Raw genomic sequence first — 26612 nt, 5'->3', positions numbered from 1 at the left:
ACTTTCCCAATCCAATACATTCTCTCAAAAATACCAACTGCTCAGCCTTGGCCCCACACGTTAGTATACTCAAACTGCAGTTCATGAAGAGGAAACGGAGTCCTTCTTGTTCCATAGGCTTCTCGTGGAGACACACTGAGACCCTCGTGTGCTTCCCTGTCACTCCGGCACCGCCCGGAAAGTCCATCTGCCGCTTGTGACACGTTCCTTCCATGCTCAGTGCTCTCACCACCGAGACATGGCCAGAGCTGCTTTTAGGGTGGTCTTTCAAGGATGCCTTGTCTCACTCCAAAAAGGCACAGTCTCTGCTTTTGGGACAACTGCCCCCCCCATATATTTCCAACCCCCTGGGGCCGGGGGGTCCTCACAAATGAACCCTCCTGGGTTTGAGGCACTGCCTCCCCCTAAATGCAGTCTGTGTCACAGGAACAACTGAGTCCATGGCTACAAGAAAAGTCCAGCTAAAAGGCCACTCCAAATCATCTCTCCCCATCCAATCATCTCCACAATCTCCGGGCCAAAGTCTTTATCTCATTTCATCTCTCATCTCCCTTCTCATTCAGCTTCGAGGAGGATTAGCATTTTTGTAAGGCCCCAATCATGCAAGAAAGGGTTAAAAGTTTTCAGTCTCTGTCTGTCGGACGGCTCCCACGCACGCTGCCCACACGCTGCCGCTGCGGCCGGGCAGTCCTCCTCCCCCTTCTCGCTGGCTGCTCTCCTGCTCTCCTGAGGGGGGGGGAGAGGGGGGGGGGGGGGGGGGGGGGGGTGGCTGGCTGCCCGATGTCTCTTGGGGCTCCCCCACCCTTCCATCCTCGAAGCCCCCTCAACACCATCTCTGTCCAGGCCCCCCAGGCCTCACCGCATGGCTGGCCCCTCCCCCGCCCAGCAGCAGCGGGCCGGGCGAGGGAGAGAGGTCTGAACTCCTCGGCCGCGAGGTCCAAAAAGAGGAAATGCCAGGGCAGTGCCCTGCTTTTAACCCCTGTGTATTCTCGGAGGTGTGTCCAAACCCCACTGGCTACACCAGGTGTCAGTATGAAACCCAAAACCTTCATTGGTTTGACCACAGCTTCCCAGAATTCTCACTCCTTCCGGGTCAACCCATGACACTCCACCCTTCACCTCCGAGAATACACTTTCTAAAATTATCAACAGGACTACAAAACACTTCTACACAACAATACCTTAGATTCACTATGACTATTCATCTACCTTAACTTAGTACATGCTTTCCTTATTCTTCTTGGTCTCATCTCACAGCTTTACCTCATCATTCTCCCGTGATTCGATTTCCCGGTCCAGGGAACCAAAAAATGTCATGGTTTGAGCCTGGCACAGAGCCAGTGCCCCCATGAAAATGCCCCACCCTGGTGTCTGCTGTGAGATGTGACCAGGAATAAGCAAAACAGGCTCCAACTTAAACATAAATAACACTTTATTACCTAAAACTACAGGAAAAAATAGGAAAGACTATAAGGAAAAGGAAAAAAAAAAAAATTGAAAACCTTACAAAAACCACTTTTCCTCCTCCCCACTCCCTGACTTTCCCAATCCAATACATTCTCTCAAAAATACCAACTGCTCAGCCTTGGCCCCACACGTTAGTATACTCAAACTGCAGTTCATGAAGAGGAAACGGAGTCCTTCTTGTTCCATAGGCTTCTCGTGGAGACACACTGAGACCCTCGTGTGCTTCCCTGTCACTCCGGCACCGCCCGGAAAGTCCATCTGCCGCTTGTGACACGTTCCTTCCATGCTCAGTGCTCTCACCACCGAGACATGGCCAGAGCTGCTTTTAGGGTGGTCTTTCAAGGATGCCTTGTCTCACTCCAAAAAGGCACAGTCTCTGCTTTTGGGACAACTGCCCCCCCCCATATATTTCCAACCCCCTGGGGCCGGGGGGTCCTCACAAATGAACCCTCCTGGGTTTGAGGCACTGCCTCCCCCTAAATGCAGTCTGTGTCACAGGAACAACTGAGTCCATGGCTACAAGAAAAGTCCAGCTAAAAGGCCACTCCAAATCATCTCTCCCCATCCAATCATCTCCACAATCTCCGGGCCAAAGTCTTTATCTCATTTCATCTCTCATCTCCCTTCTCATTCAGCTTCGAGGAGGATTAGCATTTTTGTAAGGCCCCAATCATGCAAGAAAGGGTTAAAAGTTTTCAGTCTCTGTCTGTCGGACGGCTCCCACGCACGCTGCCCACACGCTGCCGCTGCGGCCGGGCAGTCCTCCTCCCCCTTCTCGCTGGCTGCTCTCCTGCTCTCCTGAGGGGGGGGGGAGAGGGGGGGGGGGGGGGGGGGGGGTGGCTGGCTGCCCGATGTCTCTTGGGGCTCCCCCACCCTTCCATCCTCGAAGCCCCCTCAACACCATCTCTGTCCAGGCCCCCCAGGCCTCACCGCATGGCTGGCCCCTCCCCCGCCCAGCAGCAGCGGGCCGGGCGAGGGAGAGAGGTCTGAACTCCTCGGCCGCGAGGTCCAAAAAGAGGAAATGCCAGGGCAGTGCCCTGCTTTTAACCCCTGTGTATTCTCGGAGGTGTGTCCAAACCCCACTGGCTACACCAGGTGTCAGTATGAAACCCAAAACCTTCATTGGTTTGACCACAGCTTCCCAGAATTCTCACTCCTTCCGGGTCAACCCATGACACAAGGAAAAAGCTCCCCCACAACATCATAACATTCCCCAAAATCTATCTGGAATATAAAAAGACTCAAATTTCTACTCCTGGGAGTAGAGGAGTATACCGAATTCTGAATATTTTTGCCTTCTGATGAGATCTCAGCTTTTTCCTGGCTGTTATCCATGGAAAAGAAAACAGATCGTTTGCAGGCTGCCTGAGGAACTGAAAACTGTTAAGAAGCGGCTAGAAAAGGTGTCAAGCAAGGGATTACAGCAGATTAACCTCAAAAGATTTCATTCTTCTCAGGTCTGTCTATTCACAGTTAGGCACCACAGACTGGCTATAAACAGATGTGCAGTGGAGGCAGAGGTTCTTCAAGATACATGGATATCCTTGGCCACATATCCGGGAGGAGAATCAATCCCCTTTTTGTACTAAGCTTCCTTTTAGCTCTCCTTTCCCAGCTTGTTAAAAACACACAGCAAATCTCTTGGAACACCCATATGCACACACACAAATGCACAGGCACATTTATAGCCCCTTCCTGCTGGATTTCCACAGCATACATTGAATTTACTGCTGTACCTTCTAGAGCACTGACTACATAATTTAACACACCTGTAATTATTACCCTGACCCTTCAGGAGATTGTCCAGCAAAGCACATCAGCAGATACAAAACAAAGCTTTTTAAAAAAATTTTTCTATAGCAGACAATTTGGTCAGTTATTTCTATAAAGAAACTTTGGCTATACTCACAGGTTACACATAATTAACTTGTTTTACATATTCAGCATCCAAAGCCAAACTTGCTTTGACAAGATACAGCAGAGAGGTTCCTGGAGATCTGAAATCCTCCCCAGAACCTGCAGACTATTCACATTTCTGACATACATTTTAATTCACAATCTCCAGTGTTCAAATTCAAATATTTTTTTGACACCCTTTTTTTTTTTTTGTTTACTGACACCCTTTTAAGCTTTACCAGCCAGCTTAAAATTTAAGCTGCTTCCAACAACTGGCACAACACAGAGATACATTTATTTTAAGACACATATTGCATATGCTTAAAAGAAAAGTAGAGAAGATAAAAATATTCTTCTCCCCTCCCCTCAGAGCAGATTGGTCACCAAAAGAATTTTAAATCATGTTGAGAGGAATTTATGCACAGAAAAAAAAATTACTCCTGTTGCATGCAGTTTAATTAATCATCTCCATAAAGCTCAAGGCCATCTGCTCAATGCATGGTGAGAAGACAATTGTGGTGGGATTTCAGTGCACTTAGTGTGGCAATTGCAATACAAAGATACTCGGCCAGAAAATATGAGAGAATATTCTCATACTCAAAAGAAATGCTCACAGAGAATATCAAAATATCTTTAGGGGGAAAGAATTGCTAAAGCAATAGTAGGCTCTGTTACAGCAGCAATCAGTTTTCTATTTGAAATGCTGACAAAACCCTGAGTACAACATTCAGCCCTGACAGTGATCACCCAACCTGGCCTGCATTCCAGGACATGGAATGGGTGGGTTTCACTGCAAACTGCCTCTTGAAACCTTCCTTTTCTCCCAGTCTGGCAAATTCTTTGCAAGAACAAAATCCAAAATGTCACCTTCAATCCCACCTCAAGCAATATATATCATCCATCTTTCCCATGGAAGTAACACATGGATTATAAAGCTGCATCTATTTCTGAAGGCTACTGATCCCAGCAGCAAGCAGAGACATATTAACTTGGCAATTTTTATTTGTTGGAGGAACAAAGCTACAGAAAACATTAAAAAATTGAGAATTCAGTCTCATCATATATTCTTCCAAAATGGGTAATTTATTCCCTGAATAATAAATGTCATAATTTCTCCACCAAGGTTATGTTTAGAGCCTTGTTATCTGATACAATTTCCCAAAAATAACTCTATACAGCCAAACTACTATTCCCACTACGTAATTTGATATGGCAAAGCACATATTAACCTTTCTTTTATATCCTCCACAAAAAAAAGATTGAGTGCTCCACTGCATTCTCTGGCAGAACTGTTAGTCAGTGTACATATTAATATAATTGACATGTTGAATTGATACTTGAAACAGCTCACAGCTTGTAGCTTGCTGAGTGAGATTTTATTATTTTTCACACCACAAAATGCTGTCTCAGAGAATTTTCCTTGTGTGCACATTTCTGCTTTGGAAAACCTAACAACTGGCAGGCTTTTGAAGTGTTCCACAGTAATTAATGACTCTGATTTACATGTCTACAGGACATCACACAGACACACGTCAGGCTGTAACTCTGAGTGCTTGAAAGCTGTGATTCTCCCATCACCAGGCCTGGATTTGCACACAACAAACACCAACAGCAAAAATTTTGACCCAGGTCAGTGATGGCAGGAATTGTGACAGACTTTCCACCAAAATATTCTCTGCACAGGGCAGGCAATCAGCCAGCCCACGGCTCACAGGGGAAGCCAAGATGCATTTTTGGGATGAAGCAGAGCAGGCAGAGGGTGCTGACAGCAGCTCAGCACTCCCGAGCTGTGTGGCTGCAGCTCCTGTCCCTTGGCACCAGCAACAGCAAAGCCAAACTCCCTTTTTATTGAGCCACAGCCCAACTGCAGCTGGCAAAGCATCCCAACCCCGAAAATCCCCCCAAACTTCCATTTTTATGTAAATCTACAAATGCACTAAGCTTACTTTTACTTTTTCTGACTTTCTGGGGACTTTTGGGTTTCTTTGTTTCAAGCCCTTCCTTACATGACCTTTACTGTTTTCTTGAACAAATGGAATGAACTTGGGACTTACCAGAGCAGCCTGACACATTTTTTCCCCTTGTGACAGTTTTTTCCCATCTTGCAGCAAATGCATCCCAGGCTGGAGCAGTCCTAAAGCTTCATTCAGCTTTCTTCTCTAAGACTTGACTACCTGGTACATGAAAAATAATGTAGAAAATATTAAAATAGGGCGGTCATCTTTAAGCTTGTATTTTAAAAATAACAATCAGCACTGTGAGATTTTTGTGCTCTCTCCCTCGCCAGTAATGTCACATTTCTTTTTTTGCTTAAGGAAGCTCGGGAAGAACAGAGTGTGGTGGGTAAAGCCTCCCTGAAGCCTTGCACTTTTTCTTCACAGCTACCTCATTCAGGAGTTTATTTTCTCATCTCTGCCATTAACAATATCTCATAAGAGTTACAAATACCATTGTGAAATATTCATTCTTTGAAAAGAAAAATTATTCTCAAAGAAATCGGAAGAAAAGCACTCACTTTAAACATGGCATTTCAAGTAAGAATTTTTTCCACCTGACAAATAAAATAGTTATTCTAAAAGCACATAAACCAAACCTGGTGGGTGAGTCACAAAGAGCTCACAAAAGTGTGTTTTTACAGGTTTATAGTTGAGACCTAGTTAAACTTGACAGTTTCCTTTAAATTAAATTACTAAGTTAGAGATCATAGCATAAATAGTGCTTGATAAAAAAATAGCTTTCTTATTCTCTAAAAAGGTTCAGAATTAGGGAGAGATCTGACTTTTCAGCTGAATGAAATAGATCTATCAAGGTAAGAAAGAACAAGTGGATACAATATGAGAAAACAGCTCTGCATTCATTTAAACTGTACTTTCTAGGGTGATAAAGGACATTTTTCCTTGACTTTTTCTTGTGTTACACAGGTCAATTTTGAGGCTCTCTCCCACTGCATATGCCAATTTAATTTTTGTAACAACATGAGAAGGAAAAAATGCATGCTTGATAAGAAAAGGCCAGCAAGGAAATTCTACTAAATCAACACAGGTTTAGACCCAAGGACAAGAGGAAAATTATTCCCACAAACTCATGGCAGAATTTCCTCAGTAAACACCTCCATCATCTGCTTGCTTAAAGCAAAATCGAGTATTTATCTCTTAAATTAATTATCAATTAATGAATACTACGTATTTATAAACTTCATTATTATTATTATGATATCCTTCATCATATTCACTCCTTTCCTAATAATTAAATGTTTGTGTGTGTCTCCACAGCTATTAAAAAGCTATCAACAAGAGTAATTATGAGGACATTCCAGTTCCTTTTACCTCAGAAGAGATAAGAGCTTTTCATGAAAGTGTTTTCCCCCATTTCAGAGCTCATCGACTTTTTCTTAAAATAATGATTTAAAATTATAACAGCTAAACGGTCATTCTAGATCTAGGAGGCTTAAGATTTTTAAAGATATGAAAGAGGAGGGAATAAATTCCTGTGGGAGAGCACACTTTAAAATCCAGGTGTCATGGTGAGAGGAAAGCTGAAATCCCTGGTTGTGAGCAGTCTGGCTGTGACAAATGGAGCTGGACGGGCTGGGGGAACCATTTGGGAATGGGATTTGGGCTTGTTCCTCCACAAAGACTGATTAATTCTGGAACTGAGAAATGAAACCACTTTGAGCAATTCTCCCTGTTCTGCATCACTTGTCTGAGAGCTGGGAACTGTAATTTTGGGGCTGGAAGTCTCCTTTAATTACACATTGAGGGGAAAGTGGAGAGCTCTGGAAGTGCAATGGCTTAACTGATCCTTGCTGTGCTACAAATGCCAGGGATCTGGGATATTAGATTCTGCTGGCTTCCTTAGGGAAACAAATGCTTTTTATCTTAGCACCCATCAGCAAGGAGGCTGCTCACAACAGGCAGTGACAAGTGAGGGGCTCCAGCCTTGTGTCCCCTCATGCTTCAGATTCTCTTCTCAGAACTTTCAGTCAAACCAGAGCCTGGCTTCTTGAGATTACCACTGAAAAGTACCCCCCCAAAATATGTACTAGTTTTTAAAAATATACCACTTACAGTTTTAATTTAGTCAACTTGCGTTTACAATCGGCCTCAATGATCTTAGAGGTCTTTTCCATCTTAAAAGATATCATGTTATTTACATTATATGTTCTTATATTCTGTTGTCTTTTCTGTACCACCCCAAGCTATTTAGGATGTGTGGTACCATATATAAGGTGCTGTATAAAACACAATTTCATATCAGTATAGGGAAGTAGCTACAAGTACTTCTACTTTTAAGAATGTGACTATCAGATTGTTCCATCAAAAATAACTGTACAGGCAATGACATGAAAATTACATGAACCTAAGTAAAAGAGCAATGATGAATATTAGACAAATAAGGTATTTACATATCATAGTGAAGCAGAGGTAGAGGAATATGTCAATTATTGAAAGCTTTTCAAGCAAAAGAGGATGTTGTTGTCATTGACTTTTGACTTTATACAGTCACAGTGCTGTGCTAAGATGTCACAAGGTCAAAAGAGCAAACACTTTGAATAACTGTTCTTCTCTGTGTTAGTGAATATTTAGAGAATAAAACTCAAGGTTTATATTCAAGAATATCTCTATTTATCCAAGCAGGAAGACAAAAAAAAAAAAAGCATTATCAGACACAATTATATTTCTTACTGAAGATCAATTAGTGAAGCAGTTACCTTGAGATTAGATAAAAAGCCAAGCTGAAATGTTCTGATTATAATCACATGGCCTGACTAAAGGCTGCCAGACAGGAGAGGTAAACCCCTTCTCCCCCTCTGTATCCCCTATATCTGAAGGTCAACATTAAAACCATTTTTTAGGATCTTCTCCTTCACATTTGAACTTCTTCCTACCAAAAAAATCTTATCAAAGTACTCCTCTGAACAGCTTTTCTCTGATTGTTTCTTTCATTCACTTAGAAAGAACCAAATAAATAACAGAAAATTCCTCTTCTTCCTCAAAAAAAAAAAAATTAAGAAACAAAAACTGCATGTGATTTGTGATTCTCAAGTAGATGTATTTCTGATTAAAAGCAGAGCAACTCCATCTGCTCCATCTATGTGCAGCTCCAGCATTCAGGGGGAATATGCGAGAAACCTGTCAACACTCAGCAAGAGGAGGAGGAATATGGTATTATCACAGAATTTCATTGAGTTTCATAACTAGGCATAAACAACTGAGTCTAATGCCCATAGGAAAGAAAATATTGCACTTTTATTGGGTGATCTTTTTCAGCAGAGAAGCACCCAGAACAGGAAGCACAACAGGGTTGGATTCGAGTTCTGCCCCTCAGAACCAGAATATCAGACTTGGGCAAGGACAGTGCAAGAGAACAGGGGGAGTGACACAGTAACTAAACAAAAAGTTGAAATAAAGCAGCAGGAATTCCCACTCTGAGTTATTCCCACACTGACTTCTCTTTTTTCCTTAAACTGCCTCTTAAGTAAGACTATCAAAGGGCTGCCATATCCTTCAAAATTTTACCTCTGCTGAGAAAAAGCCTATGAAAGGTCAAATCGTTGTTTACTTGGCAGTCCTTAAGCCAAGTACTTTTTTACACTTAATGGTGTAGGAAAAAAATATGGCTGGTTCTGTGTACAAAACACTTCATCTGTTTGAATAGGAGCAGGAAGGAGGGAGATGCTCACAGCTCCTGTCATCACCACAGGGAGCATGAAAAAAACACATTTGACCTCCTGCTATTTTCTACATTACACCTGTAAAATTTCTATTGAAAATAGACAATGGCAACAAAGATTTGGATGCAACAGAAACCACTGGATGTGACAACAGAAAAGGCCAATTCTTGAGTGCATGTTAGAAAGGCATCTGCAGGTTGAATGGTTTGATGAACCCTGGTCTGCTCTGCATTTTTCTCATGGTCTTTTAGAATGGTCAATATTGCATCGAAACAAACTGCTTATTCTCAAGTCATCCTGATTAAAATTAGGCTTACAATATCAGTACTCAGATTGTAATTTATTGTCAGAACCTCTCTCCTATTATTTGTGCAGATATTTAGGGCATTACCCTTTTCCAGGATTGTGACAATATGCTGTAATATGAGCATCCTTTCCTTTATCTTTCTTTTGATGGGAGATATCTTAAAATAGACTAACAGACATATTAAACTGCACTAACCTCCACTACAGAAAGAATGAAACCCTGCTGTACATCACCAGCCTTCAAGGACAAATCTTTAAGGGCTCTGTCCTGCTTTGAGCCCTCAACTCATCATTCCTAATGAACTTTTCTGCCAACAGGCACAACTGTCAACAGGTGACAAATCATTGCATCAAGTGGCAATTTTTCACTTTTGTTACTCCACTTTCCTCTCTGGCATCCTCTTATAGGATATATATTTGCTGCAGAAATGAATGCATGATGTATTACCAGCCCTTAATTTCTCCAAATTCACTTTCCAAATGACACAATGAATTTTAGGTTTTGCTCTTACATGGGCAGAGTGTGATAGGACAAGGGGGAATAGTTTGAAACTAAAAGGGAAGGGATTTAGATTAAATGTTAGGAAGAAAACCTTTACTCAGAGGTTAGTGAGGCACTGGAAGAAGTTGTAAAGAGAAGTTGCTGAACCCTTTCACATATTTTCACTTCAACAGAAAGCAGAGGTACAGAGGGTAGGAGATTTGATTGTTGAAACTTGCAGGGAACTTCCCCAACACAACATGGGACACCCTGGAAGTATAGCAGATTCTGGGAGATAGAAATGCAAACCTGTGTTGCATGGATCCTGGGAAACAACCAAGGGAAACTTTGAGGAGAGAGAGAGAAAAAAGAGAAAAAAAAAAAAAAGAGAGAAGAAAAAAAAGAGAGAAGAAAAAAAAGAGAGAAGAAAAAAAAGAGAGAAGAAAAAAAAGAGAGAAGAAAAAGGGAGAAGAAAAGGAGAAGAAAAGGAGAAGAAAAAGGAGAAGAAAAAGAAAAAGGAGAAGAAAAAGGGAGAAGAAAAGGAGAAGAAAAAGGAGAAGAAAAGGAGAAGAAAAAGGGAGAAGAAAAAGGGAGAAGAAAAAGGGAGAAGAAAAAGGGAGAAGAAAAAGATGGATGCACACAGGAATCACAGTTTTAAAAATAGTCTTGCTACATTTGCTGTTCACAGAATACTTGACTTTTAAAATAAGAAGTTACGCATTTTGTGTGGTCTAAAGAAAGCCAAACAAAACCTTTAGGAACCAAGTACTATCATGGCCAAGCACATCCTTTTGTGTCAGGGACTTTCACAGGTGTGGGACCTAAGTGCCATTGCCTTTGGAATTATTTTCAGCTATCATTGATCTTGACCTGCTGTCATGAACATTCCCATGTAACTCCTCACTCCTGCAGTTCCATCAGTAGGCCTATTGGAGAGTTAAGGAGATCTGCTCCTAAAGAGCTGCACCTTCCTGCAGGCAACCCTGCTGTAGTTCTGTTAGCATTGTTTCAGAAAACATCTAAGGGAAAAAACATGAGTTTCCTTCTAGAATATCAACTGTGATCATCCGAGAAGCCAGACCTGGCCTTTATATAAGGAACACCAGAATTATCCTTTTCCTGCCCAAACTCACAGCCTTCTCCAGGGCTCATTCTTCTGCAGAAATTAACCCTGTGCCCTTTAAAATGTGTACTTTTTTGAGCTCTTCCACTAAACCAGGTTGCTCAAAGCCCCATCCAACTTGACACATTCATACAGCAAATATCTAAAATGCACACTTTGTCCCCAGAAATCAAATATCTAAAATGCACACTTTGTCCCCAGAAATCAAATATCTAAAATGCACACTTTGTCCCCAGAAATCAAATATCTAAAATGCACACTTTGTCCCCAGAAATCAAATATCTAAAATGCACACTTTGTCCCCAGAAATCAAGAAAGAAATGTGCACAAGCACCTTTTGATTATGTACCTGATCACACCTTCCCTTTCCACTGAAATTGCCACTAAATCCAAAACACAGCGTTCTCTCAATATTTCCAACTTCCTGATCGTACTACCAACATAATTTGAGGAAGAAAACCCAAATGACATAGGCAGAACTGTAAAAGATGGGACAAGGGACGCCATTAGCCCTCGTCACATCCAAAATAAAGAAAAAAAGATTAAATTCAAAACTACCTGAGAGAACAGCAGTATTTGTACAGGTTATCTTAGACCATCATGAACAAACACACACAGAAGGGAGAGTTATTTGTGCTTGATTTTTATGTCTTGACATTAACAGTGCTTTTAAGTGGGATTTTCTTTTGTTGTTGGAAAGATGAATAAATCAAGAAACACACATAAGCAATGCTGTAGCAGCTTTCACAGGCACTGGGCAATTATGCTCGTGGAGAAGACAAACAGGCCAACTGTTGGAGCAGGATGAAATACTGAATTTCCCACAATGAAGGATTTGCTGCTGCCTGGCAGTGAAGGGGGGTGATGGGGAAGGGAATCAGGAGGGAATTCCACACGTGATTTACGGACACACTCAGAGAGCATTTACAGCATTTACAGCAATCCTTCCTGCAGAGGCACCCAGGGATCCCTCTGATGCTTCCACTGGGATTCTCAGGGATGAATCCTCACAGCTCCACAGGACTATTGTGCTTTGACTGCCTGCATTGCTGTCCCTCTCTCCTGCACATAAATGTAATTCTCATTACAGCTCAAAGGGTCGTGTAGAAGCAGTACAAGGAAAGGAAGACTGCAGCAAAATTCGGATAATTTGCAATTGCTAAATAGCTCAGAAGATCATCCACACCTAGGAAATGCCAGCTGTCACCATGTGGAGCTGATGTGCACATTTGATTGCAAAAAATAGAATTAAAAAGGGAACTGAGTGTGCAGACCAGCAATGGCCCTTCCAGCTCCGCCACTGATGGTAAATAGAGGCAGCCAAACAGTGAGTGCCGGGGTAAAGCAGTGTCTGACCCATTTCTTGTCTATTTCTGGCCCATTTCTTGCCTCTTTCTGTGCCACTGCAGGTTTTGGTCTATGGATACACTCAAATAAGCATCTACTCAATTTCTACAAACACACTGGAAGCACATTTTTAATTCCCAAACAGACTTGATCCAATAAAGCAATAAAATACATACTCTCTACTCACAACTAAGCCCTTCAAAACAGGGTAACACACAAGCTGATATTTAGGGCCCATATTCCTCTAGAAAGTAAAAAATGAAATTTGGGATTAATAAAACAAAGCAAATTACTCATTTCTCCCAAACTCTACTTAAAAGCTGTATTTTCCAGGCAAGACAAAGGCCATGCATGGATCACAAATGAAATATTCCTATATAGAGAAGTCAAGGCTTTTTTCTGCATGCTGTTGCTGGAAGGAAAGCACATTTTTCAAAGGAAAACAGAAAAAAAATTGAAGAAAAAATTATAAAAGCAGACAGAATTTATTTGTTGAAAGATCATAATTGGTCATAGTATGCAGCATTCATTTAGAAACTGTCTTGGGCTTGCTAAATTATATATAAAGCTTACAAGGGATGAAATATTTGAAGAACACAGGTGTTTTTTATCCTCAGAAGCCAAAAAAAAAAACCCCTTGTTCACACTGCAGAAAGCCAAATGCACCATCAGTGTGGATGGAGCAGTTAAAATGAATGTCAGGCATTACAGCATATAAAAGAACAATCCACACGTCACAAAAAACAGGTGGATAAATGGATTTCCTCCCTTGGTTTGCCAAAGTCAGAGCTGGTTGCTTTTTAGAGTGTGTTGTAGAACTTCATAAATATGATTTTTGCCCTCTCTTTCTCTCTGTCGCACACACACAGAGGTCAGAGAAAAGCAGCAGTCAGGAGATATTTCCTGTGACCAGCTGTGGACATAAACCTAAAGTAATGCATGGTTAAAAAATTCTGTTTAATAGCCACAGAATACTCTCTGATAGAGCAGTATCACATTATAACACTGATTTAAGTAAATGTCATTGCAAGTGCTGAGGTAATAATGACCTAAACAATATTGATGCAGGACTTTAGTTTTCTGAACTCCAGATTTGGTCATATAGAGAGTTTTTTGTGGGTTTTGTGTTTTGCTTTTTTTTATTTTTATTTTTAAATTATAATTTTTGTTCTAGAAGTGACATGAGAAATGCCACTTAAAAGAAATTAATTAAATGTGTTTCTGTTTATATAGCAGGAGCAGCTGATTGGCAGATAGAGCATTTCCCTTTTTGGTCACTGGTAGGAACTAAGTTAAATCAAAAGTGAAACAAGTTTTTCAGTGCTGTGTGAAGCAAGGTAGTATCTTCATTATGTTTACAGTAGCCAAATACTGATGTTTAAGTAAAAAAAAAAAAAACCAAAAAAACAAAACCAAGCAATGAAGATATGATTATTGTCAGTTTTCAGAGAGCATCTACAGAAATTCCTGACTCAGATTTATGCCGTATTTTCAGAGCTGTTTCCCTCCAATTCCTCATCTTTATAATGCAAAAATCACACATGGCTATATTTTAATCTACATGACAGTCAACAATTGAGGGGAAAAAAAAGAGAGAAAAAAGAATTATTTCTGAGATCTGAAATATCTTGACTTCAAATTCTGCTTTTCAACATGGAAGAAGTCCTTCCAATAATAAGGAAGAATCTTTAAAAAACTCTTTTCCATTTGGAAGGTGAGAAGGAAATACATATTTCTCTTCAAGATATAAAAAGCATGTTTTGCTCTGACTGAATTTATTTAAGTTATACAAGTATACTTAGCATACTTTATTATATATACTCAATGGAAATTTAATAATATTTTATTTTTGTGAAGAGATTAAATTATTCTGCTGGATGTCTGAAATGTTTAAGAGTAGAATAAATTCTATTATGGCCTCTGCTGACATAATTTTTTTCCTTTTTTTTAGTGCCTGAGAAGGATTGCAATTGTGCTGAAGCAGTTTTTTTAGAAAAGTATTTTCCAAAAGTTGGGAGAGATTCAGCTGAGGCTCTGTTTCATATTAACCAGGGCTGATGTGGAATATTTTTGTCACACAGGCACAGGGATCAAGAGTAATGAAGTATATGGCAAATCATTAATACTTTTAGGTTTCATTGCAAAGATCAGAGGGACAGGTTATTGAGCAAAAATTATTGCAGCAACAAAGACAGTTGCATTCTTGTTATATCAGTAGCAGATTATTTTCATGAACTCAACATTTATACATTTTTATCAGTAAACTCTACCCTGAGCTAACAGGTGTTTTACGTTTTGATCTTTTGTAAACTTAAACACAGAAGTTAAGATTGAAAAAAATTGTTAGAATTAATGTATTCTAAGTCTAAAGAAAACATAGAAGATTTTTAAAAAGTACAATTTACTAGAGCTCCAGCAGTCTAAACATCATTTTAGATCAAAGACATTTCAAGATCAAGAGCTTCAACACCTTGAATGAATACACCACAATGAATATTTCTGATTCTGCTGCAATGAACTTGAGGGGACAAAGATCAGATAAAGTTTAAGCAGTTTTCTGCCTCCCTGACAGTAAAGCTCGGCACCCCAATTTGGAAAGAAATTAAAGCAATATGACTTTTATATACTGATTTTTGTTTTATCTGATTTCTCATCCAGGGGAAATATAATTACAAAATGCAGATGTAAATGCTGTACTGTGAAAAATAATTTTACCTTGACATTAAAAATTATATCGAGGAGTTAAAATACAGAAATCTTGTCATCAAAGATTTTCTACACACAAGGGAGTGAATTTAGGTACAATAATAATTTCTGACTACTGAGAGGATTTCCATCTCAGCCATAACCTTGTATTTGTAGTAACACTTTTCTTTCTATGAATATAGATGCCTTTAAGAAGTGAGCCCAAGTCCTGAACAGAGCATGAGGGTATTTTAAAGCTGTGGAGAAGCAGAGCTGATCTGTGAGCAAAGTGTGAGCAGGAACTGCAATTCAGGGACCACAATTCCCACCTGAAGGAGTTCCCCAGGCCCTGAGTGGGGGAAAAGCAGCAATGAGCTGTTCTGGATGAAGATGAAGAGTAAGAGCAGAAATACAGACTCAGCCCAGTAAATCCCTTTCCCTCCCTGGGGAAAAAAAAAAAAGGAGAAATTTCCTCAGATCAGAGTCAAATGAAGGACATGGGCAAACTGCTAGTGCAGCCATCAACAACATCCAGAACACAATTTAAATTACCAGTGTTACCTGGTTATTAAATCTAAAAGGTCTCTCCCTGTGTCCAGCTCGTTTGCTGATATTGGCTCTTTTCTCAGAACATATTTCCACAGGGATTCTGCCTTCCTCCTCTCTGTGGCTCAGGTTTCATTTGCTGGGAGGAAACATTCCCAAGGGGAGCACCTGAGATTTGATAACTCGGCTTGTTCTGGGAGTAATGTAGGTAGAATTCATTTATCCTTAATTCTTTTACTGCAAAAGCATCTTGATTCTGGGCCTGTGTCTATGTAGGCCTTACAGGTCTGCACTTAGAACAACTTCAACTAAAGTACTGTCAGTATAAAAACATCATTTTGTTGTTTTCTACACAAAAATTAAAACTGAACAGGTCTTCAGAGCCCTCCTCACTTGGACAACTCAGAGCTTCTGACATCTTGTGTTGGACAGGGATTCTATCACACAGAAACCCACAAAGTCTCCCCCCAGAAAAAAAGATATTATTTCCTTCCTATACAATTCCTTTAAAACAAGAAGAGCCATGTGAAGCTTCCTAATGGGAGGGCATTAAAGCTGATTAAGCCAGATGGTTCCAAAGACTCCTTCTGCAAATTCATTTCTTTGTAAGAAGGGAAGAAGGAAAAAATCCTACATTAATTCTCCAGAGCTGTTAAGAAAACAAAGCTAACCTTCTTAAATTACTCAATGAGTATCTCTCAAAACATCTTCAATTAAGTAGTTTAATTTTCTGAACCCAGCTACTATCATCCCACACAAATTTTACCTCAGCTTTTACAATTTTTTTTTCCTTTTATAATTAACAATATAATTATAAATTAAAATCTACGTTGGGACCAAGGTTAAAAACATTGTGGCTGTGTACTGGTTTGAAGTGGGAAGCAAGACTATTATTTTCAGCCAACAGGCTTTTTATGATCTTCAGAAAGTTAATTAAAGTCCAGACAATAAGAACCTTCCAGCTTTTTTCTTTTCACCCTTTGGTTTATTAATACATATTAGGCTTTTGGGCCAGAAATGTTTTCTTATTAATCCTACATTCTGAGCTAAATAAAATAGGCATTCTTTCCACAATACCTCATTTTATCTCAATACCCACACAATATAGCACCAATAGGAAAAAAACTCTAAAAAAGTAGTCTGCAGGACAGAACTAAGAAAATTCAGATTAGCAAAAAAAAAAAGAATCTTTTTTAAAAGTGCACCTTTTAGTTCCTTGATCATATGAAATAATTTTAGTTCCCTTTGTGTCATTTTAGTTACATTCATTCATCTTTCATTCATAACATCCATTCAACATTCACTAACATTCATTCATCCACATGAAAGCATCCTATTGTAAGGGGGAAATTGCAGTAAATAAAAGGCAAATGGCTCAGTTACTGCTTGCAATAATTTAATTTGTCAAAGGCACAGAAGGATATCGAGCACAATTTTAACTCCAGGTGCAAGGTAGGAAAGGGAGCCACGCTCTGGTCAGTGCCTCCAGGCAGGACAATTTAAGATGCAAAACCAGGTTTTTTTTGCTAGATAAAGTGCAGGTGGGCCTGGAAGTGGGAGATGTTTGCTTGGAATGAAGAAGGGGAAGGAAAAAAACCTTCCCTACTCAAAACAAAATATTTTCCCCCCTGACAGCTACACATATATTTACCCACTGTCCTTTCATTTAGGTAGAATCTGTCCCTCTTTTTGCTTGTGTCAACACAAAATTCTGTAGGCATTAGATTGCTGTTTGAGAATGTCACACTGTCAGGAAGTGAAACAGTGATGAAGGTTGTCAGAAAGGAAGGAGGAACATCTATCATGCTAAAGAAACCTGATAAATAATAGATGGCAGAATGTGTTCTGGGAAAACCTGTTAGGAGCATAATCTTCACGAGGACATTGGATTTGGATCAGAAACAGAAATCAACTTAAATATTCTCATGTGTTCTTAATATCAATTACAATAAAAATGCAGGAAATTTTGAAATTAATGCTACAAACTTTCCTGGAAAAATTATTTGCAAAAAGTCAATACCAGCTTCAAATTCAATAGATTGATAGACTGTCTAAGAAATGGCAAGAAAATCCCATAAAATTCCTAGTTATATCTTCACAATTCATGCTTCACCACTGAAATGATTCTTGAATCTACTCCATTATTTCTAGCCTTACATAAAAACATTTCCCTTTCACCATCATTACATATTACATTAAACACATCCATAATTTCAGTCACAGGTGTAATGAGGAAAAAATAACCCCACAGCCTTAATCAAAGAAAGGCAGGTTATTTCCACAATCTAGAGCTAATCTGAAAGCAGACAGAGGGCTCTAAGAAACGCTGCTTTTATCACACAGCTGACAGATGTTCCTGAATGGTTTTTTGGTAATTGTCAGATAACCTTGCCTGTCTTGTGTGTGAGCTCTGTCTCAGCTCCTCACTTTCACTGTTGCCATCTTTGTCTCAAAAAGCTGAGGCTGACAGCTTGCAGATAGCAAAGACTTTGCTTCCTTCAGCTGGGGAAGGAAAAGCAGCTCCAAGAAAGGGATGTGAAGCTGCCTGAGGTCAAGGAGGGAGTGCTGGAGCTGCTTTCAGGTAACGCAGAGCAGCTCAGGCATAGTCCCCTGTCACAGACAAATTTTCTGAAAAATCCTTTGCTAGATTTTTTTCTCTTGAGAAGCTGAGAAGCCTCAGAGGAAAAGAAAAACAAATAATTACCTGCTGCTGTGGAATGCAACAGGTGCATCTTGGATTCCTCCATGTGAGTGTTTCTGCTTGATGACCAATCACAGGTCCAGCTGTGTTGGACTCTGGTCAGTCACAAGATTTTATTATCATTCCTTTGCTAGCCTTCTGATGTTTTCTTTTTCTTTAGTATGTTCTAATATATCATTTTCTTTTAATATAATATATGTCATAAAATAATAAACCAGCCTTCTGAAACATGGAGTTAAGATTCTCATCTCTTTCCTCATCCTGAGACCCCTGCGAACACAACCACAATCCCCATCCTAAAGTCTGGAAATACATAAGCTCAATAAGCTCTAACTAAATAAGCCCTAAATAAGCTCTGAAGTTTTTTTTTTAACTGCTTGAAAGAAGCCAGAAATTACCACTGTAGTAACAGCCTCAAGTTGAGATCCTAAGTACAAACAGAAGATTAAGACTGCAAAGTTAAAAATCAAGTGAGGTGCAGCAGACCCTTAGGAAAACAGACAAATGTCATGCCTCACACAGATGTGTCCAATCTGACAGCAAACATTCAGGTGCCACAAATGTGAAAGTGTGGGGAAAAAAAAGTGCTAGAAGAAAAAAGCACAGAACACTGGCTCAAGGACTGAAATGCAACAATCTGCATCTAAAGCTCATGCGGGCTCTGGAATTGTACTGACAAGAAAAACTGAGATGATGGATTATGAAAAATATTTAAAAAGTATATATAAGTGTAAAAAGATACTTGTAAAAAGTTACACAATTCTATGAACTATTAATTCAATGAAAAAAATACAGATGTGCTCTTTTGATTAAGGTTTTGAGAGTTCACTTAAGTCCAGTCACATAACAATTTTTGAAACATAAAAAATGTTTAATAATAATAATATTACTATATATGTAATAATAGTAATATGTATAATTTTTCATCATTATAGGCTTTAACATATTTGTTTAGCACACCTCCTGCAGTAGTCCTTATTCTCTCCTTTTAATATTGTAAAATTATTTAACTTACTGTTCACAATACATATTTCGCAATTATTTTTTCACACAGCTGTGAATTCTGAAATTAGAGTTTCTTTTAAAACCTCACCATTTAATAACCATGAAAACCAGTGCATTTGAAAGATTTCAGTTATTTCACTGTGCATAGTGACATTTTGCATGCTGGCAAATACTAAAGGCTAGTATGCAGCATTGACCCAGCCAGATTGATTCATGGTAAAACTCAGACTTAAATAAAATATGTATATTCTTAAAAAAAGTATAAAATGAACACTGCTTTCCCCTGGTGAGAAAAAAAGGTACTTTTGGGTCTTAGCATTTGAGGGAGATCTCTATTAACCTAAACTGACAACAATTCAATCTCGTGCCATATTCTGAATTCTGTCAACTGAGATTCCAGCCTGCTGACAACTGTGATTTCATTTCCAGCAATGCTTGTATTTCCACCTCAAGAAAGCTTCACATTGAAGAGAACTTCGAACAGCTGGAATAAAAACCCCTCAAGTATGGACATTTTTTCCTCATTTAAAAAAAAATAAAGCCATAGATGCTTAATGAAAGCAGAAAAACAGGTTTATAATCAGGATTTTGTTCTTTTTATCCACCCAGTCCAATGGAGATATTTATCCTAAAGCCTGTGGATATTTGAGCAGGTCTATAATCCACTTGGTGCAATGGCCAGGTAATTACTTTTTATACAAAAGAAAATTATACACACAAAAATCAAAGTTTGTTTTTCCATGTGTAAGTATTTTTTTTCCCAATATTTCTTAGAATGGAAAGTTATTAGAAAAACCAGGCTATCTCCGGGCAACAAGGTAATAGCAATGTGGAGAAGAGAGAAGACAGAGTAATTATTTCCTGTGAAGAGAAGTTCACTAAATGGATGGGAGTGCAGTAATTGAGATGAAATTGAGCACTTACAAATGACACTGAATAGCAGGAAAAGTTCACAAAGCTCTTCTGAGGAGGGCTCTTTCTATGCCTGTCGGCAGCAACAGCTCCAGAGGCATTGGATTGGGTTGGATTCCACCTCAAGCACTGAGATTCTTTCCTTTGTGAGAGCCAAAAGTCTGGATCTTGTTCAAGGTTTGCAATGACAACCAAAACAAAAATTATCAGCCAGCTGTGGCTGCATTATTCCATCTGTAAATGACCCAGCTTTAAAGTACTGGCATGTAATACTTGTAATCACCTTAGATCTTCTAGAATCAATATCTTATCCAGGTTTCTCTGCTATCCAGGGACTTCTGCATTTGTGTAATGGAATGGAAAATGGAAATGCATGAAATATATACTTATCATAGACTTCTTCCTAAAATCATAACTCTGAATCTGCAAGTTTAGATTAATAAGCAAGAGGCTTGAATTGCATTGAGTCAATGAAAACCAAGCCCTGTAATTATCTGCTGAGTGTTGGAAATCCCCATGCAGACAAGCACAACTTTAGCTGCACTAACAAGCACAGAGCCCAGGCCCAAAAAGTCTTAAATCAAAATAATTCCACGGGTTTCTCATTTCTTTAATGCAATCATACGGAGCTGAAATTATGTACATTTAGATTGAGGCAGAGTGATAGGACAGAATATAGAGTAATATTTTAAATGACATGGATAGATGAAAGCTTTAAAGTAAGGTCTTCTTCCTCTCAAGGAATATTCATCCTTTAATTTTTTTCCCAAAATGATACCAGTCACTCCATCATTGTCCTTCTTAATCAAATACAGAAATTAAATCAGTGGCACTGATGAGGAAAACCTCAGCAGAAATGTACTTAAGCTTATTACATACTGCTTTCTGATTAGAGATCCAACATCACTTCACAGACATGATTATATTTTCAATTTGGTATGACTGATATGTTTTATTTTCATTTCAATTCCATGAGATTGCTATCTAAAATTTAGAACATAAACCAGATCTGAGCTGCACTCCTAGGACTGCAGTTTTACAGGAAACTATATGGGTATAGTGTTAAATTTTTGTGTTTGTGTGTTTCCTATTTATATATTTGGTTTTTTCATGGATTTCAAAAGTTCATAGAGAGAGAGAAAAAAATGATGCAGATTATTCAGTGGAAAATAGCTTTTGGGAACAAAGATGATCTTTAGAAATTACAGGGCCCGCTAGTTTGTTCCACTCATTATAAATAAAAGTCTCATTTTTAAATTCAAAATAATAGAGTACAGTGATTTATGCCAGACTGCATTCATTTGACATATTTCTATAGGTCTATTTGCATCTTATTTTTGAACATCCAAAGAGATGGTCCCAATGAAGGTAAAAAATACAATGCTCCTACACTTGAAACACTTTTATTTAACTTTTCCAGAAGCTGCCAATCATACAAGAGACTCTGTTGTTGTGAAAATACAGAATATTTGTAAGACACTCTTCTACATTTATGTATATATGCAGGATATATGCAGAAATAAATACAGTTTCAGTATGATTTATGGCTTATGATTCCCTTATTAATCAGTTATTCTAAGAAAGGAGTTCTCCTCAGTGCATCATTGAAACAGCTTCATCCTAATATGGACGTCGCAAAAGAAATACTTTATGAAAAATTAAGTGTGAAATGTTAATTACTTAATAGGTTAATCAAACCTATTAGTTGATTAGCCACAAGTTAATTTTCACTGTGCTTTGCACAAGATTGACCTGTGGCATTTCACACCAGAAAACAACATACCTTATAAGAGCCCTTCCTGTACTCATTTGATCATTTGTCCTCTGCTGAAAATGTAAATACTTAAATCACTAAATATGTGAAACTGCAGGTTTTGAACTGCTAAATTTACCTTCTAATTCTGTAGCTGGAAGGCAAATATCCTAGGCAAAAAAAGCTGGACAAGAGAGATATTCTACACGAAAACAATCTGTCCTGATACGGGAAGAAAACCAAGCCTGCTACTTTTAACCTGTGTAAAACTTAGGGAGACACAGCACTCAAACTTGCATGGTCACCTTGTTATCTTGACTAAGAGAAAGAGTGAGAACATTTTGGGGGAGAGGAAGCTTCACTCTGCTGAATTCCTTCCATAATGCAAAGAGCCATCCCTGAGAGAACCTGCCTGGGCGTGTGGCACGGACTTATCCTGCTCAGGGGATGGGGAGCCTCAGGTGCCAGGGAACAGGCCCAGCTGACCCAGGAACAGCCATCTGCTGGTGCATTTGGCCCTCACTTGTTCTCACTGGTTTTCAGTCCAGGCCTTGCCTGGTGAGGAGCATTTCTGCCCTGCCTTCCCCTGCAAGGCCTGGCACGGGGCACAGAGAGGGAACAGGCAATGCACGCAGCTGCTGTCTGGTTGGCATTTGATGGGCTGTGCTTTTGGGCAAACAGCATGAAGGCAGCCCATGAGTGTAAAATTAAAGTCATCTCTTTGTAGGAGGACTAGGAACTAGCTCCAGCTACCATCTCAGTTATGTATTGACAGGCTGACTTCTGTGCTCCCCAGCAACACTCCCTTCCCACAGCTTCCACACCTTGGATGCACAGTGCCATAACTGGCACTTCCTCACCTCTTTCTTTGCCCAAGATTTTCCCTTCAAAGCCAAATTCAGTGAGTTCTATGTACAGGACAGCTGGTCCACGGCTGCTGCCACACTGAGCCAAATCTGCCTTTTCCACAGCTCCTTCCAAGCAGGCAAATGACAGCAGCAGTAAATCCACTGGCATTGCTATCCACCTGGATACAATTAGTTGTGGTGGAAAGGACAAAACGCATTGCCCAGTTAGTTGCAAGGGTGATTATCTGTGTCTGTGCATCAGATATTTCCAAGAGATACAGAACCCAGGGCAGTACCAGCCTTGCCTTCTTCCTACCAGGTCACAATTCCTGCATTAAACAGTATGCAAGAATAACTATTCAACTTATGTTAAACTCATCAATTGTAAAAATAGACCCTTGTGAGCCTTCTCCTCTAACTAATTCAAACACATCTCACATGGATCAAATTATTTAATATGGCTTTTTCACAAAATTCCAGGTACATCCTTGTAAAGAAAGAATAATGGGACTGGAAGGAATTACCTGCAGTCAGGCTGTGATGAAATCAAGCCTTGGCTGTGACCCTACAAAGCATGACATGAAGTGTATGCCATTAAACCTTACATCTCAAGCCCCCACACTATGGCACCATTCCAAGGCTGAAACCTTTGCAATTTTTAGAATGAAACTGTATAGATAGAAATGGAAGTGACCTAGTTGCTGCCTTCTCAATAACAATAAACAATAAAACAAAAGCCACATTTAAAAAATACTGTATGAAAAGAAGAAATTGTCCAACACATTAAGTACTAAATTGGGCTTGAAGTGTTTTGAATGGCGAATCAAATGCTACATGCAGTCCTGATTGCTACATTCCTTTTCATCAAAAGAGCTGACCCCCAGGGGTCACAACAAGGAAATCAATGGATTCCAGAGTGGGTAGGGCTGAAGGAGCCCCAGAAAGCTGCAAGGTGACCCTGCAGCACTCAGCCACCTCTATAAAGGTCTGCACATGGAAACGAGCCAAAAGCACTTTTTGCACCCGCTCTGCAGGCAAACAGCTTGGCTGGAAGATGAAACTCCCAACAAAAGAGCTGAAACTCCTAGGTGCCAGGTTGGAAGTGTAAAATGAGTGGCACACAGCTGTGAGGCACTGAAACTGTTCCTGGGGATTGCAAGGACAGGGAGAGGTGCTCACATGCCCATTGCCACTGTCACCTCAGATGCTCTGTGGGTGGGAGCGACCCAAGGGGGCTCCTGAGGAGCACAGAGTGCTGCCCACACCCTGCTGAGCAGCCCCTGATCCACAAACACCACAGGATTTTGAAAGCTGTCTCAGTGTCATCTCACATCGTCCCTCAGAGCCTTTGGGCCTAGGCAGAAGGCAGCTGTAAGAAGGGAGGGTGCACCCCCCCTTTTCCCAGTTGCTCTGAAAAGCAGGTGCAAATACACCAACAAGGTCACCTAGGTACTCATGCATTTTGGATTATTGCTATGCAGATAATTGCACTCCTCAAGTGCTGGGAGAGGAAGAGTCAGAGCCTCTGGAGCAGAAGAGCAGGAGCCAGAGGAAGCTGGGGCTGCACCCAAGCAGGAACAGGCAGCAGAATAAACAGGTTTCCATAAGAATCCAGAAATGCAACAGCTGCCCTGTGCGTAACATTCCCTGGGCTGTGTAAAGCAAAAGAATCACAGGATCTTGCTGCCTTTATCCCTGCTCACCTCTAGGCCTGAAGTAAAGGGAAAGAAAGTAAGGATGATTTTCAAGGAAGGAGGACACAAAACATCTCCCAAATCCTCTATTAGATAATTGCTGCATGCATGCAGCAGGGAAAATGAGACCAGAATGCTGTTTGCAGATCCACACCTTCAGACATTCCCAATGGCAGCAATTCCAACTGAGACACTGAAGGCAAGATTTCACTGCTCATTTCCTCGCTGGCTTTGCTTTTTTAAAATACACACTTTCTTCTCATCAAGCCAGAGATATTATTTGCTTTGAGACAAATGCTTACCAGGCTGCTGTGGTTTAGAAATGTAACTCACTCCTCTAATATCATATCAGAAATTAAGGTTTTTTGTCAATGGCTCTGCAGAACAACACTGCATTATTGGTCTGAAGAATGCAAAGGTGGATTGCATTCTTTTTGCTCGTTGAAGCTGTCTGACACATGCAATACAGATGCTGTCAATACAATGATTTACTGCAATGACTAAAAGATAGCTAAGGATGTTTGCTGGTGCATGGATGGTATTTGTTGCTTTCGTAACACTCCCTGAAAAAAAACCAACAACTCATAAATGACAGACTCCTCTGATTAAAATCACAGAACAAAAAAACCCTCTGTATTAATATGGGTATAATTTGGAAAACATTGTTTTTTTCATGGTTCAGTGATATCATTTTATACATCCTGCATGTTAAATCCTTTTCAAAGCGCTTACCTACTTTCTGCTTGGGGCATTAGAATTCATGGCTTGATAAAAACAAACCAACCAACATAGCCCAGGGTGATAAACTTGAAAAAGCAGGGAATACACCACTACTAGAGCTGCATCCAGATTTTGTGATAGAATTTGCTCCACTGAAGTTTGAGTCAGGGCACTGAAATAAGATATAAAGTACAAGTCTTAATACTTGACATAAAAAAATCCTCTGACCTCTGGGAGGATTTTGATTGCATTTGAGTTCATCTGATCTGTTTCAGGAAAAAAAAAACCAACAAAACAAAACAAAAAAAACCCTCAAAACAGCTCACCCCAAAGCATGGGGCCTGGAAGCATGACTCCTGAAAAGCCTTTACTCAGCTTCCCCAAGTCTCTAAGCTGATCCCCTGGGTCACAGCACACCCCATTTAAACTGGGAAATTTCAATCCAGACCATGCAACTATTTACTGTCTACCCTGAAAGTGCAGCATTGAGTTTCTTGGTTCTTTTAATCTGTTTCATTCTCATTAGAGTTTTGTCTTCATTTTTATAATTCAGGCAGACAGGATTACCTGGGCAGTGCCTGGCAAGGGGCTGCAATGTGGAGGGGAGCCAGGGAGTTCTGTGGGTTCTGCAGAAAACAGAAGGGCAGGAAGAAATGCCCTCAGGATTAGAGCAGACACAAAGCCAGAAAATGGCAATATTTTTGCTGAACTTTGAATAGTTTTCATTCTAAAGGAGCACACGAGACGTTTAAAAAAACCCCAAAACAATCTGAAAACTCATTCTCAAGGAAAAATCTATTAATGAGTTAACCACCAGCTAAAGCAGAGACTGACTCTGTGACCTACCCTGTTAAATATGCCAGTGGCACGCTCTGATGCTGGCATTTCTTAACTTGATTCTTGACTTAAATGCCCTTTTAACGTGCTCATTAGCGAAATTTTCTAATTAAAAAATGCAGCGGCTAAAAAGACGCCCTCTCCTCCACAAGTCACATGGAACCAACCTGAACACCTCCACGGTTCATTAGCTGAACTGGCAATTGCAGATCCCTGAGCAGTTCTCCACCACTTCCGCTAATTGAAAAACTTGTAACAGAAGTAGGCTGCTATCTTTTTTATGCACCTGTCACAAAAGGCGGAGCGGAATTTATTCTATGGAAATAAAGTTTTTGCTGCCTTAGGAAAGCTCAGGAAGCCAGAGGCTTGCAATAATTTGGCCATTTTTAAGAATTATGGAGGAAAGCACTGTCATAAGATTGTCTGCCCACTTCCAGACACCTACCTCCTCCTTTTTTCACCCCTCAGCCACCTACCATGGTCCCCTGCACATGTAGTGCATCATTTGGCTTTATACCCTCTTCTACCTCACTTTTCTTGTGCCTTTGTCTCACCCCACTTCATTTAAATCCCTCTCTCCCTCTTCAGCAAGGATCCTCCAGACACCAATACCATTC

At 40.0% G+C, this 26612-nt stretch overlaps 1 protein-coding gene across 4 annotated transcripts in view; it reads right to left on the bottom strand.

The window, feature by feature from the left end:
• The window catches only part of EPHA6 (EPH receptor A6), a 603925-nt gene that overhangs the window by 429101 nt on the left and 148212 nt on the right, over positions 1 to 26612 (bottom strand). For all 4 annotated transcript variants that reach the window (XR_010442290.1, XM_064728221.1, XM_064728244.1 and 1 more), the window contains one exon: positions 5418 to 5537. Coding sequence is in view for 3 of the 4 variants with exons in the window: in XM_064728221.1 (XP_064584291.1) it covers positions 5418 to 5464 (47 nt within the window). In the remaining variant the exon portion in view is untranslated. The remainder of the gene's footprint in view (positions 1 to 5417; positions 5538 to 26612) is intronic.

The sequence above is a fragment of the Zonotrichia leucophrys genome, chromosome 1 (assembly GCF_028769735.1).
Source record: "Zonotrichia leucophrys gambelii isolate GWCS_2022_RI chromosome 1, RI_Zleu_2.0, whole genome shotgun sequence".
Lineage (NCBI taxonomy): Eukaryota > Metazoa > Chordata > Aves > Passeriformes > Passerellidae > Zonotrichia > Zonotrichia leucophrys.
Note: the sequence above shows the minus strand (reverse complement) of the source record. Positions and strands in the feature narration are given on the sequence as shown.